The sequence below is a fragment of the Phalaenopsis equestris genome, unplaced genomic scaffold, assembly GCF_001263595.1.
Source record: "Phalaenopsis equestris unplaced genomic scaffold, ASM126359v1 Scaffold000002, whole genome shotgun sequence".
NCBI lineage: Eukaryota > Viridiplantae > Streptophyta > Magnoliopsida > Asparagales > Orchidaceae > Phalaenopsis > Phalaenopsis equestris.
In genome coordinates this window covers 15,133,908-15,151,053 of record NW_018164444.1, presented here as the reverse complement: position 1 = coordinate 15,151,053, position 17,146 = coordinate 15,133,908, and the positions used below count along the sequence as shown (strand labels likewise).

At 33.6% G+C, this 17,146-nt stretch overlaps 2 protein-coding genes across 2 annotated transcripts; one reads left to right on the top strand and one right to left on the bottom strand.

Moving 5' to 3' along the window:
* Positions 1-7,797: 7,797 nt before the first annotated feature.
* Positions 7,798-8,613, top strand: LOC110036455. Its single transcript, XM_020740907.1, has one exon. It carries the CDS (start codon positions 7,915-7,917, stop codon positions 8,365-8,367), a length of 453 nt encoding a protein of 150 aa, XP_020596566.1. The 5' UTR covers positions 7,798-7,914; the 3' UTR covers positions 8,368-8,613.
* A 606-nt stretch (positions 8,614-9,219) lies between these two features.
* On the bottom strand, positions 9,220-16,636 carry LOC110017823 (probable 6-phosphogluconolactonase 4, chloroplastic). Its single transcript, XM_020714940.1, has 3 exons — positions 16,241-16,636; positions 16,013-16,148; positions 9,220-9,881 (listed from the first exon to the last, which is right to left on the bottom strand). The coding sequence occupies exons 1-3, from the start codon at positions 16,594-16,596 to the stop codon at positions 9,411-9,413; spliced, it is 963 nt and encodes a 320-aa protein (XP_020570599.1). The 5' UTR covers positions 16,597-16,636; the 3' UTR covers positions 9,220-9,410.
* Positions 16,637-17,146: the final 510 nt, after the last annotated feature.

Below are 17,146 nucleotides of genomic sequence, written 5' to 3'. Positions count from 1 at the left end.
TTGATTTGTAAATTTATACGTTTTAGATGATATATATGTTAGCACCCAAGCCAAAGTTTTATTTTTATACACCAACAAAATCTGATTAGATTGATTCATTGTTTTTGTTTTTCAGAAGTCATGAATTTGTCTATTATCATAGAATTCTCTTTTCTGAGTAAATCTCTCTTATAATAAGGATGATCCAAAGGAGATCCGCAGACTATATAACCAACGAATGTCCATGTTGATTATTTGAAATGAATAAGCATCAGACAAAAGATTGTTACCTCACAGCTTTCATTGATTGACAGATGTCCAAAGGAGATCCGCAGACTATATAGCCAACGAATGTCCATGTTGATAATTTGAAATGAATAAGCATCAGACAAAAGGTTGTTACCTCACAGCTTTCATTGATTGACAGATGTCATCAATTGACAACCGATTATATAATTTCTAAAAAACGGAATATATTTTTTTCATACAAACATAATATTTCATATATATAAAAATTGAAATTTAGGAGCCAGATACATAAATACAAACGAATTGAAAGGCTTTTAAGTAAATTGTCAATAAAATATTATATATCAAACATAGGAATTTAATTGAGAGATGAAAATTTTAAGATATATTATTTAAGAAAAAAACTGGAATTAAATAGTTTTTAAAGTTGGTAAATTATCAAAAATAGTATAATAATCTCTTAAATGGAGCTCTCTTTCATCATTTATTATAATTTAATTAATGAGAGAATAATTACATTTAATCTCTTCATCTTTTTTTCTTTTTAATTCTTTGGTACATTGCATGCGAATGAATACATCTGTATGTCGGTTGAGTTTATATATATATATATAATTAGAAGGGGCATTTAAGGACATAACTATTTACATTTCTAAAAAAATAAATCTTATTTTGTTACATTTATACCTCTCAAATTTTAAAAATACTATCATTTTAATTTTTTAAAAAAGTGAAATATATATTTATATGCATAATTGTGGTTGGTATGTATGTAAATATTCCTTATAAGAAAAAGGGCTTAGCAATGGCAATAAATAAGGCTCAAGTCAAGAGTTTGAATGGAATTAATATTTCATAATTTAAAAGCATAAATATGCGATTAATGATTTTATTCACTCATAAAGTTCTATTAATTAGTGGTCGGATTTAGGTTGAGGTGTGTATATATATATAGGTCATCATATATACATAAAATCATTAAGAAAATGAGATAGTTATATCAAATGCATATGTGTTCGGAGTCTTGAACACGCAATATATTAGTTGAAAATAAAATGAAATTTCTCAATTGGAGGAGTGGCTCCACTCCATCCAAAAATAATAATAATAATAATAATAAATAATAATAATAATAATATATTTTTGCCCTCATAAATAGAAACTTTAATTAGATTTTGAATTAATAAGTGTAGTGGGAAGTGTAATATATTAGGGGAAAAAATTAGATAAATTTATGTACACACCAATGAACTATTTTGAGGGAGTACTTTTTAGTCGAACGCATCAATATAAAATACTAAAATATCAAGTACCACTCTTTAAATGTAAGGATAATATTGTAATTTATTTTTTTACCTATCATTTATAAATAGGAGGGTACTCGAGTGGTTAGGCGCATTAAACATATAACAAATTTTTCATTTTAAATGTTTACTATGGTAGAAATTTATATAGATAATATTTTTGTTAAATTAGTGAAAACTTCAAATTCCAACATTGGCTGAATCCTTAGTGGATCAAATAGCTCAGAGCTTAGCATGCATTGCCAGAAAGACCTCACGAGAATAAAGGTGATTGGAGGACAACAAAATAACGGTAGTCGATCGATTAGAGACATATCTAGTGGTCGACTAAAGGTCCACCGACCCAGACGCTGGCCGACTCGAAGGATGCTCTTATGGAGGCCGACCACCAAGAAAACGATTTGTCAGATATCCATCAATTGAATGACATGAAACTGATTATGGAACAGACTTAAAAAGGGTCAGAGTATAATCGTCGCTTCACAATAACTATAGGCCCCTATAAATAAAGGAGTATCAATTTAAGTATTTAAATATATCACATAAAGATTCATTTGCACTTGAATATACATTTTCAAATGATCATTCTCAGATACGAATAAATTTGAGGTCAAAGAGAAATCTAATCACATTAATTGAGAGTCATTCATATTTTCATAAACCCTATATAAATCCTAGGTGCACCCGACCATTCTTTTGAAGTGAATTGATTTATAATCAAAATGATTATTCTGTTATAATCTATGTTTTTATGTCATTTTAAAGTCCAAATAATCCAAGTTTTAAATCATTTTTGCAAGAATAGGATCGCCATAAAGTTTGACAACATCCCGATTTCATCCCCGTTTGAGCGGACAACATCAGTGTCTATGTTTGCCCAGTTGTCTACAGGATGTGTTGATCAGTGTCAAGAGACACTGCAGTCGGAAGAAATTTTCTAATCCGGCCTTCCATAAGATGCATGGGACCTTCAAATTATCTTGATTAAAGGAATGAGAGCTCAATTTTGCTCTCTCCGAAGACTTGAATCGACTGGATGTCGCAGAGGGAGGGAAGACGGGCAGGATTCCAGTTTCTCCGCATAGAGCATGGGAGAAACATCAATGTCAAAGGTAAATCGGATTAGTCATGAAATTTGTGAGATATGGACCTGGATATTGAATGGACCTGGATTCCATTGAACTGACAGTATAGTCCAGGCTTCTGAGTCGTCGCTAACTTCAGAAAAAATACACGAGAATGACCAAGAGATTCAACTTTGGACCAGATTCTCGGTCCAGTGCATGGATATGTTCCTTGGGCTAGATATATTTTATAAGCACGTAGAGACACTTTACAAGCAATCAGAATTTATGAGGTAATTCATGTGTAAATTTTTTTTTATTTTTCAAAGAGCTTTCCGCCCTAAGAATGGACCGTTACTTTATGGAATTTACAGATAGTATCAGGATTTCCCATTTTTGTCACCAATATGAGGTGTATTCCGTCGGATGATGAAGTCTTTCGTAGGAGACATTTTGATAATGACAATCAATAAAACAAATCAATTTCATAACCAATTTATCCTGCACCTCTTAACCATTATCACGAAACTTACAGGGCAACACAACTGCACAAGCCGACATGAGCTACCATTCCTTTTACATAATGATAACTTGGCAGATAGTCCAACACAGTTTGCATGATACTTTTATATTAAGATTGCAATGCAGTGCTCATCTATGGAAAGAATATGTCGAGCCGCCATTACAGGCCGATCATTTCTCTCTTGCGAATCCATGCATATTCTTCGAATAGATGATCAGTCCGCTACAACCCTAACATAAAAGAATCATACAACTATGTTGGACCATCTGCAAAGTCAATCATTATGTAGAAAATTTCCCTCCCTCCCTCCCTCCCTCCCTCCCTCCAATTATTTGACCTCGAATTCAACTTCCTTCTCTTTTCTCCTCAGCTCCACCAGTTCTGCCTGTAGCTCCCATGGCCACATAGAGGGGTTAATAAGTACGTTTTTTTAAAAAATATTTTTTCTTCTAGCATATTTTTATGCTATTTTCTGTACGAAATATGATATCATTCTCACTTGCTTAGACTTTCTCCTATTATAGCAGTCTAATTCTATTATGACACTTCAAAATTTTCGTCATTGGGTAGTTGTCATTCATTTAGAAATGATAATTCAATATGTTTCTACAACAGGTCGAAAGATAGATTGAATCATCATTTTTAAATAGTTGAAGTAAGAACGGTAGAAGAATTGAAAGCAGAGAAATAACCAGGGACGAAAGTTTTGAGATGCAATTATGAAATTAGAAATCTTTGATATGAGAAAGTCTATACAAACGAGAAAGAGCATTTTTTGTTTAAAAAATAAAAATGTAAAATAAGTAGTGGAGGAAAAACATAAAATAACGTACTTACTAGCCCCTTCATGTGGGCTGGGAAGCTTTAGGCAGATCTGATGCAGACGAAGAAAAAAGATGAGGATGAAAGTGTGTGTGTGTGTGAGTGAGAGAGAGAGAGAGGCTGTTTTGTTAACCATGAAGAACCAAAATTTCACATACAACAAGTTTTTATCCTACTAAATGGGGTCGGCTACATGAATCATTTTCCTTCTTTGTGTCCTACTGAGTGTCATATTTTCATTTAATTCTAATAAATTAAGATCGTTTTTTATACAATACAATATGCCCAAGACTTTTTAGGCCTTCATCTATCTTTCTTTAACAAAATTCTAATTCAAAATATCTATTCTCTTGACGGGATCATAGATAATTGACATTTAATGTGACCAAACATCTAAGACGATTCTCTCTAATCTTGTCTGTTATTGAAGCTACACCAACCTATCACAAATATATGCATTTTGCATTTTGTCCTAAGCGTCATACAACTCATCAACCTAAGCATTCTCATTTCAACAACACTTAATTTGTTTTATGCTTCTCTTTTAAAGGTCAACAATTTGCGTCATAGAGTATTGCACGTCTCACCACTATCTTATAAAATTTTTCTTTTTAAGTCCAAGCGGTACTTTTCTATCGCGCAATAGGCCGGATGCATTCCTCCACTTCTACCAACCAACTTGAGTTCTACTAATAACACCCTCATCTATACCATTGCCACTTTGAACAATAGATCCTAGATATCTAAAATGTTCACACCTTTTAATGATTTGATTACCCACTAATTACAACTGTGTCAATAGCTCTACTACTACTAAAATCACATTCCATGTATTCAATTTTAGATCTACTCAAATGAAGACCTTTAGACTCTAATGTAGACGTTCAGAATTTAAGTTTTTCCTAAACTCTTTCTCTAGTCATATCCACAAAAATGATATCATCATCAAAAAACATACACCAAGGTACATCCTCATGCAAATGTCCAGAAAGAGCATCCATAACTAAAGCAAAAAAAATATGGGCTTAGAGTTGAACCTTGATTTATTGCAACTGAAATAGGAAAATACTTGGTCAATCCTCCTTCTGTTCGAGCACATGTAACAACTCTAACATATAGATTTTTAATAACTTGAATATAAGTCTTATCATCTTTTTTTTTTCTAGAACTCTCTGAAGAGCTTCTCTTGTAACAACTCTAACATATAAATTTTTAATAACTTGAATATAAGTCTTATCATCTTTTTTTTTTCTAGAACTCTCTGAAGAGCTTCTCTTGGAACCTTATCTTAAGTTTTTTTCTAAATTAATAAAAATCATATTTAGATCCTCCTTACTCTCTCTGTACTTTTCCATCAAACATCTCAATAGATGTATAGCTTCCAAAGTAGAATTGTTCGATATAACTCCAAACTGATTATGAGAAATCTTCTTAACACATCTTAACCTATGTTCAATTACTCCCTCCCATAATTTTAATATATGAGGCATTAACTTAATTACTCTATAATTTGTGCATTTTTGTGCATCCCGTTTATTCTTAAAAATGGGGACCAAAATATTCTTCCTCCACTCCTTAGACATCTTTTTAAATTTTTAAAATAATATTAAAGAGTTTAGTATGTCAAGAAACTTTCAAATCTTCTAAATAATTCCACACTTCAATTGAGATTAAAATTAAAATTGCTAATGGAAGGAAGTTTAGTAAGTCAAGAAACATCAAGTTTAGTAAGTCAAGAAACTTTCAAATCTTAAAAATGGGGACCAAAATATATATTAATCTTCTAAAAAATTATTATTATTTATTATATTAAGATTGCTAGAATCGATCATATTTTCATAAACTTCATTGAAAAGTTTATCAAAATATATCGCCCTCCCTCCTATGTTGAATATCTAAAGCCTAATTGAAGAGATTTCAATCAATGGAAGGAAGTTTGTGTGTGTGTGTGTGTGTGTGTGTGTGTGTGTGTGTGTGTGTGTGTGTGTGTGTGTGTGTGTGTGTGTGTGTGTGTGTGTGTGTGTGTGTGTGTGTGTGTGTGTGTGAATATAAATATAATATAACTTTTTCCCACAATAATGCGGGCAAGGAAAATTTGATACACATGAAATCCAATTTAAAATGTATAACAAAGAGTAGATTTCTAAATACATAAGAATTGGGTGGTATGTATGTAAATGCTCCAAAGGTTATTAGAATATTCTTAAAGAAGTAATGTTTGGTGGGTCTTTAAATCAATATATGATAATTAATCAAAAGTATACTTGCACTCATCTTCAATCAAATTAAAAATATTTAAAATTCCTATCAATTAAATTTGATCAAAATATTTAACTATTTTCACTTCTTATAAGGAAGAAAGAAATTAATAAATAAACCAAATAAAAAAAAATACATACAACTAGGGGGGTGTAAACGAACCGAACACGAACGAACAAAGTTTGTGTTCGTGTTTGATTCGTTTAAAATTTAGTTTGTTTGAAATAAGCTCGTGTTTGTTTCTTAACGAACGAGCCGAACACGAACCGAACACGAGCTGTTCGCGAACGACGAGCCAGTTTGACATCCCTAATATTAATATATAAAAATAATATTATATATTAATTATATAACTTATATTATATAAATATTCAATATCTATATTAGTATATTACTACTATAGTATATTAATATATTATTATTATTATTTTATTATATATTATAATTCATAAAATTTAATGTTTTAAAATATAATAAATTTTTTATATATAATTATTTTATATTATTTTATATTTCAAACAATAACGATTCGAACACGAACGAACGCATCACTGTTCGTGTTTGGTTCGTTTAACTAACCGAACGAAAAAAAATTGTTCGCGTTTGTCTCGTTTACTTATCGAACGAATCGAACACGAACTCATTGACGAACCGAACACGAACTGTTCGCGAACAACGAGCTTGACAGCCCTACATACAACACTCTTTAATAAAGCTCCAATAATTTTTTGCTTGAAAATGGCTAATATAATATAGAATGGTGGACTTTGAATATAACTGGCTGGGGTCTGTTTACCCATACGTTGAATGTTTTTGGGGTTAAGTAAATGACCCATACATGGGAAATTTACATAGAGACAGCATAATTCTTATGTATTTATATATTTAACCCTTAAAAAATTAATATTTATAGTTATAAAATATGATTCAATCAACCAAAAAGGTTTGACGCATGAAATGCAGCCTTATTCCTATATTCTATTTCACTTATTTTCATATCCATTATAATTTTTTTTAGTTACCATTTATTATTAAAATTAGCATCAAGAACAAAGGATATGGTGCATGATCACAAATAAAATATAAAATGCAAAATAATACTCTTAAAATAAAAATAAAGAAAAGCACCAAATAGATATAATTAAATTAAAAGTTTATAATAAAAAGGATCATTTACATAAATACCACCCAATTCCTATCTATTAATATATCTAACATTCATGACAAACTTCACTTTTTACAGTCATTCCACCCAAATCTTTCATAACACATGAAGAATACACATATTATAATTGTTAAAAACTGAAATACACTTCATGCATAGGTAACTTGGCTTATAAGTAAAATTTGAAGTTTTAAGTGGTAGATATGTAAATACATAAGAATTGAGTTGTATTAATGTAACTCTCCCAATTAAAATAAAATAAAATAAAACTAAAAGTAAACTAAACTAGTTGAGCCACTTTATATTTTGGTTAACAACTAAAAACCAAGATTTTGAATTTACACACCTACCCACAACAGTCCTATTTCCACTCCCTCCATCATATCCGCACCAAACCACATTATTTAAATCACTAATTTTCAGTCAAACCACTAATCTCCACACAAATTAGTTCATCTCCCCGCCACCAAACCCCCTCCTTCCCTTCTTCATAAAAAGCCTAAGAGCAAGCAGATCATTCTAAAACCACTCCTCTGGAAAAAGAAGAAGATGGGAACGGTTGCAGAAACAAGCAGATTGAAGGAGCGAGAGGGCGCCGAGATCGTCCGAGGAGCCGAAGCCTGCTACGAAAACTCCATGGCTCTGCTGGAGGAACTAGGGTTTCCTAGGGGGGTGATGCCTCTCAAAAACCTCGAAGAGTGCGGCCGGGTTAGGGCTACCGGGTTCGTGTGGATGAAACAGAAAGCTCCTTACGAACATTTCTTCAAGAATACTAATACTAGGGTGAGCTATGCACAGGAAGTCACCGCTTATATCGAGAAAGGGAAGATGAAGAAAATGAGCGGCGTGAAGAGCAAGCAGATGTTGATATGGGTGCCGCTTGTTGAGATGAGCCGCAGCGAAGATGGGAAGAGAATATATTTTAAGAGTAATGTGGGAATCGGAAGGTCGTATCCAGCTTCTGCGTTCGAGGAAGAAGAAGAAGATAAAGAAAGCAAGTAGATTGAAGAGATCCATGTGTGTGTTTGCCTTCATTCAATAAGAACAGTCCAGTCTCTTCTTTATTTTTAGGGCTTTGAATATTCCTGATTCAAATTTGGTAAAGATTTGTTCTTGGCCATTGGATCTTGTTTTGAGATTAGCGCAAGTAAAATCAATATTGTATTGCATCGATCTGGAAAGCAAAATCCATGGCCAAGAAAAATCTGTTATTGTTAAATTTGGGTAGAGGGATATTCTGAGCTAAAAGTTCTACCTTTTTCACTACTGTTGTTAAATATTGGCGTTTTTTAAAGTTATAGTCGGTTCAGTGGCAGAAATTATAATCAGCATATTTGAAGAAATTACAGTTTAACGCATGTTTCTCAATATTTTTATTTCTTCATGTTTATTTTGCAACCTATTAATGAAAATTTCAAATTTCAAGGGGAGTCACAAGTAAATATAGTTTCATATTTACAAATGCACGATTCAACTAAAAAAAAACATTTCTTTACCAAATTACCTACTTTTGATACTGTTTTGTGAAATAAAATAAAAAAAAGTGCTGCTTGCCACCAATTTTTAAATTACCAATAAAAGATCCCAAGTTATCAATTTTTATTGATATTGCAATTATGATAATTTGATTCTAGATAAATAAAGGACCTATTTAGAGGGCACCAAAGATTCATTTGGGTGAATAATATGAAAGCTAACTAAAACAATGAGAACATTAATCTAATCTAAAACAACCTATAGACGGCTCGATAAGCTCAACTCATGAGCTCATTAACGAGTTGAGCTCAAGCCAATTTGCACTCACACCCCTAATTTCAAGTAATTAACACAAGCAATAATTAAAAAAAAGTGGATTATGAATAGTAGTTCCAAAAATATGTCACTCAGTGCAAATATCATAAGCGTACTTCATCTACATACAATAAGCAAGATGAAATTGCTAAATCTCGGGAAACTAGCAAGCACATCAAACAGAAAATCCCTCATAAAGTTACACTGCGACAACAAGAAAATAGCAGAACAAGACTAACAATTCTCACCTTATCTTACAGCTTAGAAGCCGCAGCTTTATCAGTAAACCAAGTTAACGCTCCATCATCCGGCTTAACCAATTGAACCGGCAACAACCCAGAAGAAGAGTTTGTGCTGCCAAAAACCTGATGCACCACATCAGCTTTACCTGATCCTGCAACGACGAGCGCGACATTAGCAGATGAATTAATGACAGGAAAAGTGAAAGTTATTCTCTCAGGTGGTGGCTTCGGGGAGTCGTTAATGAAAGCAACCCAACGCTCGTTCTCACTGAGAAGACTGTGTCCAGGGAAGAGGGAAGCTATATGACCATCAGGACCCATTCCCAACAACAAAAGATCAAACTTTGGAAACCCTTTGGGTTGAGATAGCAGCACTACTCCCTTGTTTATTAGATGTTTTAGGCGAGTTTCATAGTCTTCGGCAGCAGCTTCTGCTGATAGGGAATCATTGATGGCATAGAGCTGGTCTGTGGGGATTGGAACCTGACAAGAAGGTTTAGGCAAAACCAAAGAAAATAGAGGTTCTTAGAGATTAAATTAAAATCAAATAAAAATAATATGGAAGATTTACATGCATAGCGCTCGATTCTTATCTAATTACATATCTAACACCTAAACTTCAATTTTTACATATATGTATGATGGCTTGTTTATGAATGAAATGGTGGATTTCACGTTTTTTAAAGTTAAAATAGAGGTAATTTGGATGTGATGTGAAAGATTTGTGCGATATAAATGTAAAACTTAGAGCTTAGTTGTTACATATGTAAATACATAAGAGTTGGGTATTTGAATGGTATGTCTGTAAATGCCCAAATGATAAGCATGTTCTCACACTAAAAAGAGAATCATAGCATAAAATATCAATCACTGCACAATAATTAGAGAATTGAAAATCAGTTTTCAAGAAATATCAAAAATTTTAGGAGCCATTTGGAGTAATTTTGATTTATTATTATTATTTTTTTTTTATTTGTTTCTATTTTATTTATTTTCTAACATTTAGCACTTTTATTCATTTATTTTTTCAAAAAAAAAATTACGTATAACGGGCAAACAAATAAAATAAAATGCTAACCTTAAAAGAATTAATAGATTATTTTGGAGTAATAATAATATTAAAAATTAGAATGGTATAATATGAAAAACTATACATAAAGGTTTGAAAAAGAAAATGAAAATGGGTGTACCATCTCAGAACAGTATTTTAGAAGGTGCTCTTAGAATGACTTCTTAAATGAAACATAAATATTTAAAAATTTTAATAAAATGAAATATTAAAGTTTATTCAATTTTAAAATGCACGCGTGTTAAAATATATGCATAAAATTAGTATACTATTGAACTATAACTATTTACTAAAATGTTATATAACCTGTAAATTTATAATCATTACAAAAAAAAGAAAAATTCATTAAACTGAATGGCTAACAGAAGGACATTCGTGTACATGAGAAGAGGAAGATCTGAAACTATAAAAATTTCTAGTAAAATTGTTATACAAAACTTGATTTTTATATAGACGTATTAAATGTGAATTAGAGGTTTATATTTAATAGCTCTTAACTGTTTGCATAAGGTTTTGGATTATTTAAAATGCTAGAATTGTACGTTTTTACCCTTCGATTGTATATTCCTGTCTTGATAACTTTAAATTTCCGGGCCGGATTGTAACATGTCTAGTAATAAGTTTTACCTTGACAGTTGACAAGTCCAAAAAAATTGCATGCCCTATGACATCCAAGTTATACTTCTCACCATTTAGCTTATTTAGTGCCTTCATGTCAAGCAAACATCACGAAGTGACAAAAAAGATTAATGTTGATAGTATTAATTAAACTTCATGGCAACATACACTAGATCTGAAAGAGCTGTTTATTCGTGATTAGAAATTTACCCAGTACTCCAGCCTTCAAATGAAACAATAACAAACTACTCCCAACAATAAATAAATTTGGATAACGTAGCTGAAGATAATGTATTTCATCATCTTTCTAAAAAAGCAAATTGTCCCAAATTCTCTCTTATTGTATCATATTCATCCATTGAAAATGGAATTGAGATTCTTTAAAAGAATCTTGTCTTCTTCAATCAAGTCCCGAACAAAGTGATATCTCAAATCAATGTGCTTGGTACGAACATTATGAATTGGATTTGTGACTAAGAATATCGCACTTTGACTATTATATAACACCATCAGAGACACTTGATTAACTCCCAAGTCATTCAATATGTCATGCATCCATATTGCTTCATTTATCGCCTCCATGACTATCATGTACCCAGCCTCCGTAGTAGCTAAAACAACAATAAGCTGAAGAAACGACCTCCTACTTACTGGACCTTCAACCAATGTGAATAAATAGCCCGTCGTAGATCTTCTTCTACTCATATCTGAGTCAGTGTAGCCTAACACAAATTTGCACTGGATGCCGACTCCCAAACACCGAGCTAACATCAATTGTAACCTTCATATACCTCAGAATACTCTTCACAGTCCGCAAACGACTCCTTTCTGGATCATGCATGAACCTACTCACAACACTAACTTCTTGTGCAATATCTAGTCTAGCACAAACCATGACATACATCAGACGACCCACTGCACTAACATAAAAAATCGATCACATATCTTTCTTTTTCTGAACAACTTAAAACACTAGTATGAACTCAACTAAAAATGAGATACAATGAGTAGACTCAGTGATTTGCTCTAGTCAACCCAAATTTTCTTCAATACTTTCCGAACATAAAATTTTTGCGAAAGTCAAACCTTTCCAGCAGCTTTTTCATTAAAAATTTTTATATCAAGAATTCTGCAAGCTTTACTAAACTCCTTCATTTCAAAATGTTTGGACTGTTGATTCTTCATCCTATCAACCTCAACCTGACTGGTAGATGAAATCACCATATAGAAGCAAATAAATGAACTCACCGTTGCCAACTTCTTGAAATATGCACAATGATCATACTGACTCCTCATGTATCTGTTTCCCTTCTAAACTAATCAAAATTTTTGTCACTATCGTGGTAACTGGCTAACTGTTTCAATACATACAAAGACTTGTTCAGTTTGCAAACCATGACTTTTAATGCCCCATATCCAAGCAACTGCAACATGTAGATCTTCTCTTTCAATTCTCCGTGTGGAAATGCATTCTTTGCATCGAGCTGTTCCTAGATCAGACTATACCATACTACAAGTGTTAAAAGAACCAATATGAGGGATATTTTACCATTGGGGAGAACCAATCATCATAATCAATCTCTTGTCGTTGCGCAAAAATCTTTTGCCACTAATCTTGTTTTGTATCGCACATCAACTTCATGAGATCCTTCCTTCTTTGCATGCACCCATTTGCACTCAATGACATTCCTCCCTGGAAAAACTTCACCTTCCAAGTATCATTCTTTTGAATAGACTTCATCTCTTCATCCATTGCCGCTCTCCTTTCCTCCCTGGAAAAACTTCACCAACTTCCAAGTATCATTCTTCCGAATAGACTTCATCTCTTCATCCATTGCCGCTCTCCAAAGATCCAAAGATCACAGTTTGGACTCTTGTCGCCTCTTTGTAGTGACAAGGAATTTATATCTTTGTAGTTAAAAGTGCAAATGTAATATAAACTCTCAACCAAGCTGGCATTGGGACATTTTGACGTCTGGTCCTACTCATAGAAATAGATTCTTGAGCAGGAATCTCATCATCATGTTCTTTTGCATCGTCCTGAGCACTATCAACAGATATCTCCTGAGCTGCAACTAAATCAGATATTTGAGTTGAAGTGGACGAACTCTGTTGAACAAAAGAAGTTGCATCAAACTCTAACATTTGCTGCATATCTATAGTCTCAATAGAACTACACACTTGCTTTGAGTCGAATGTAACATATTTGCTAATGACAATCTTCCTTTCTAACTAATCATACATGTTGAAGCTCTTAACTCCACGCCTGAAGCAAATGAAAATCATCTTCTTTGCTCGTGATTCCATTTTATCAATATGCACTTGGTAGTAAGCTAGACACTCAAACACTCATGTGCTTATAATTTTTACAAAGATGCCCTAACCACATCTCATTTTGGGTATTCGTCCCAATAGTTGCAGAAGGCCGACGATTCACAAAATGACTGACATATTCTATACTCTCCTCCCAATAGATTCTATCCAACCCAGTATAAGATGACATACACCGAACTTTCTCCACCAAAATCCGATTCATCCTATCTGACGCCTCATTCTGCCATGGTGTCTCTTAAACAGTGAAGTGATGCTCTATCTCAACTTTCTAGCGCTCTTACAAAAACGCATCTGAAGTGTATTCACCCCCATATTCTGATCTGATACACCTGAACTTTTTATCAGTCTGAGTCTCAATCCACCTATTCCAAATTATGAAAATTTCCAACACTTAGCTTTTGCGTTTCATGGTGTGCGACTGATCTTTTTCTTATCTCGCCAGTTGAATGACGTCTTAATCGAGCCCCAAACATCTGTGTAAACATACTCAAAAATAAATTTTGTAATGTGAAAGACGGTTCCAAAAGATACTCGTGTCTTGTCAAATACACAATGTCCACACAAATCAAGCTTGCATGTGTTTGCTCATTCAATCAATATTTTACTCACCAAATCCTGAAGTAAAGCCTCTCCAGTATGAGTAAACCGCATATGCCACAACATAGTGACATCAAAAAAATTATAAGCAACAACAGTCATTCCAATTACTATACTACCTTGAAGATAATAAAGATTGTGATGACGAACTTCCTTCATAAAAATCATTGTTTCATGACATATCCTCAAAACTCTTGCCTCCATAACTACGTTGTAGCCATTGAACTTTAAAGCCCCAACTGACAACAAATTCTTTTTGATATATGGAATATGTTTAATATCAGTCAGCTATCTCACAGTACCATCATATATCATGATAAATATACTCTCTACACTAAAAGTACAATAAGTTTAATCGTTGTTCATAGTGACCGCACCGCTATCCAGCTCCTTGAACGTACAGAACCGCCCTCGATAGGGACAAATGCGATAGATAACATCTATGTCCATAATCTAATATGAATCATGAGTAAACAAACTGTGAGAACTGCAGATAACGATACATCTGAATTTGTCTCTTCACGTCCTTCCACAATGAAATTGGTTTTTGCCTCGGATGCAACTTCCTTTCCATTTTCCTTAAGCTTCAGACAATCTTTTTTCAATAACCAGTCTCTAAACAGTAAACACGCTGATTTTTCCCAAGACTTGTCATGCTTTTGAAAAGTGTCATTGTTGTCACCTTTTTTTGTCAAACTCTTTTTCTCAGATCTACCACGTTGGAGTGTAAGTGTCTCGGCTGATTCCATATTTACAGACTCCTTGTCCCTTAGACGAAACTTGTAATTTAATAGTGTCGTAGTCACTTCATCATAATTCATGACCTCATTCCCATAAATGAATGTCATAGTGAAGTTTTCTTACTCATCCAGAAGCGTATTCAATAAAATAAGCGTCTTGTCTTCATCTCCAACCATTTCACCCAAATTTAACAGATCTGTCAACAACTTAGTGAAATCATTGAAGTGTTCATCAATAGTAACCCTCGTATCATCTGAAATTTGTAGAGTCGCCACTTCATATGAAGCCAGTTCTCCATGCTCTTCATGAGATATTCATTCTCCAGCATCCTTTACAATTTTTCTACATAAGTCTCCATATGAAAGTGAACATGAAGAACAAATTATTTTGATGTTTAGAGTAAATCATTCCCAAGGGTAGGATCTATGCCACTTTGAAAACAACGGATGAAGAACAAATACCTTATGGCTTTGTTCAGTAATAACTCACGTTTTTCAAACAATGGATTAAGAACAAATACCAGAATAGCATCTCAATCCAATATTTCTATTAATAAAACAATGACATAATCCCTAAGATAGCATTTAACGCTTGTTTAGCTTAATGATATCTAAATATAAATAGTATCAAGATTTAAGTGAGCTTCAGCCAACAATATTATCGATTAAATTTAGTATAATGATTTTGATTCTATACTGCTTGCAGTATACAACATTAAATAATGCTCAATAGTGTCAATATTTTTTCTTTCTTTTACCGTTCTATGGCTGTTAGATTGCCTCCATATGTAAAAAAAATAGAACTTCTAATTCACTTATGAATTTGTTTTTAAAATTGACACCAAATTAAACAGTTAAGACTTGCTAATAATGCATCATTATATGACAATTGTCGATGAACCATGCTATCCATTTTTTAAAATGAGTTACAGTTGCATTACCGTTTAGTTGTGTAAAGCAAGTTTTCCCACAATTCCCTTGATAATTGAACCTGTAGCTCGAGATTAATTGAATACAAAATCATGGTAATAGGAGAATTTTCATCAATTTTTATCTCAGCTGCAGTTCCAGAAGGAACAAGTAACAGCAAGAAGAGTTGCAAATTTCAGAAATAAAACTGCTGCACAGTTTGTATGACATGTAAATAAAAAGGTGGCTCGTATGATATGCTTCACAAACAAAGAAATTGGAGCAAAGGGATTAATGAGCTGATGAGCAATACCAAGAAGGAAGAGATGAGAGTGTTTTCCAGATACCTTAGATAAAAAACCATCGAAGGCCAATTTGTAATTACTGTCCGGATGATCCTTGGGGACTACTCTCTCATCAGCCCAAAAAACGTGCCACTTCCCCCAATCAATGGACTCCGCATACGGCGACTCGACCAACTTCCTGTAAATCCATCGACATCAACGAATGCAACAACAGACATAGTGGGGTTTCGAAAAGATCCCCATGGGGCCCCCGATATTTGCAGTTATAACCTGAGTGATTTGACGAGCGAGCCTCCGGACAGGACGACGGTGAAATCCCCCCTCTCCAGACAGAATTTCTTCGACAGATCCGCCGTGTATTTGGCCAGAGAATCGGACAACTCCTCCTCACTCTCAAACACAAGAAGCTCCGATCCCCCCTTCGTCGCCGCTCCTGGAGTCGTCCAAGACGCCATTAAGTTACTCGTTGATCGCCGGCGAAGTTGGAAAGAACTGAATGTGGCGGTGGTTCGGAGGGGTTGGAAGGGACGGTATGATCGGAGGATCGCCGGATGGTCGAAGGTTGGCGCCGGTGGAAAGAGACGGTGGTGGGAGGAGACGACAGGGGAAGACAGGGAGAGCGGCATGTTATAGGTGGCGAGTGGCGGTGGTAATGGCCTCCGTATTCGGAATTTATACGCATTGGTGATTTATAGCCGTTGAGATTGAGATGAACGGATCGTGTTAGAGCTTATTCTGACAAATAACCGGTCACCACTATTTTGATTTTATGGAGTATTTATAATGTGTCGTTTAAAATATTATAAATAAAAATTCAAAGGGTAGAACTACGGGTGTAAACGAGCCGAATACGAGGGAGCCAAAAAGTGTGTTCGGCTCATTTATATTTTGAGCTCAAAAAGTGTGTTCGTGTTCGGCTCGTTAAGCGTGTTCGACTCGTTTGCTTAACGGGTCAAACACGAGCTGGTCACAAACAAAGAGTCATTTGAACAACCCTAATCATGTAGCCATAAGACAGTAAGTGTTTGAGCAATATTTTAAATTATTATTTATATTAAAACATCATTTGAATTATTTTAAATTATCATTTATATTAAAACATCATTTGAATATAATTTAATAATTTTTATTCTATTTTCTTAATCAATATTTTAATTGATTATAAATCTTTGTAGC

Bases quoted from the DNA above. Each gene is read 5' to 3' on its own strand.
- LOC110017823 (XM_020714940.1), bottom strand. From the start codon at position 16,596: ATGCCGCTCTCCCTGTCTTCCCCTGTCGTCTCCTCCCACCACCGTCTC. The intron at 16,149-16,240 runs GTTATAACTGCA...ATGGATTTACAG, and splicing joins TCGCTCGTCAAATCACTCAG to GAAGTTGGTCGAGTCGCCGT. The intron at 9,882-16,012 runs GTATCTGGAAAA...CCTTCTTGTCAG, and splicing joins TCGATGGTTTTTTATCTAAG to GTTCCAATCCCCACAGACCA.
- LOC110036455 (XM_020740907.1), top strand. From the start codon at position 7,915: ATGGGAACGGTTGCAGAAACAAGCAGATTGAAGGAGCGAGAGGGCGCC.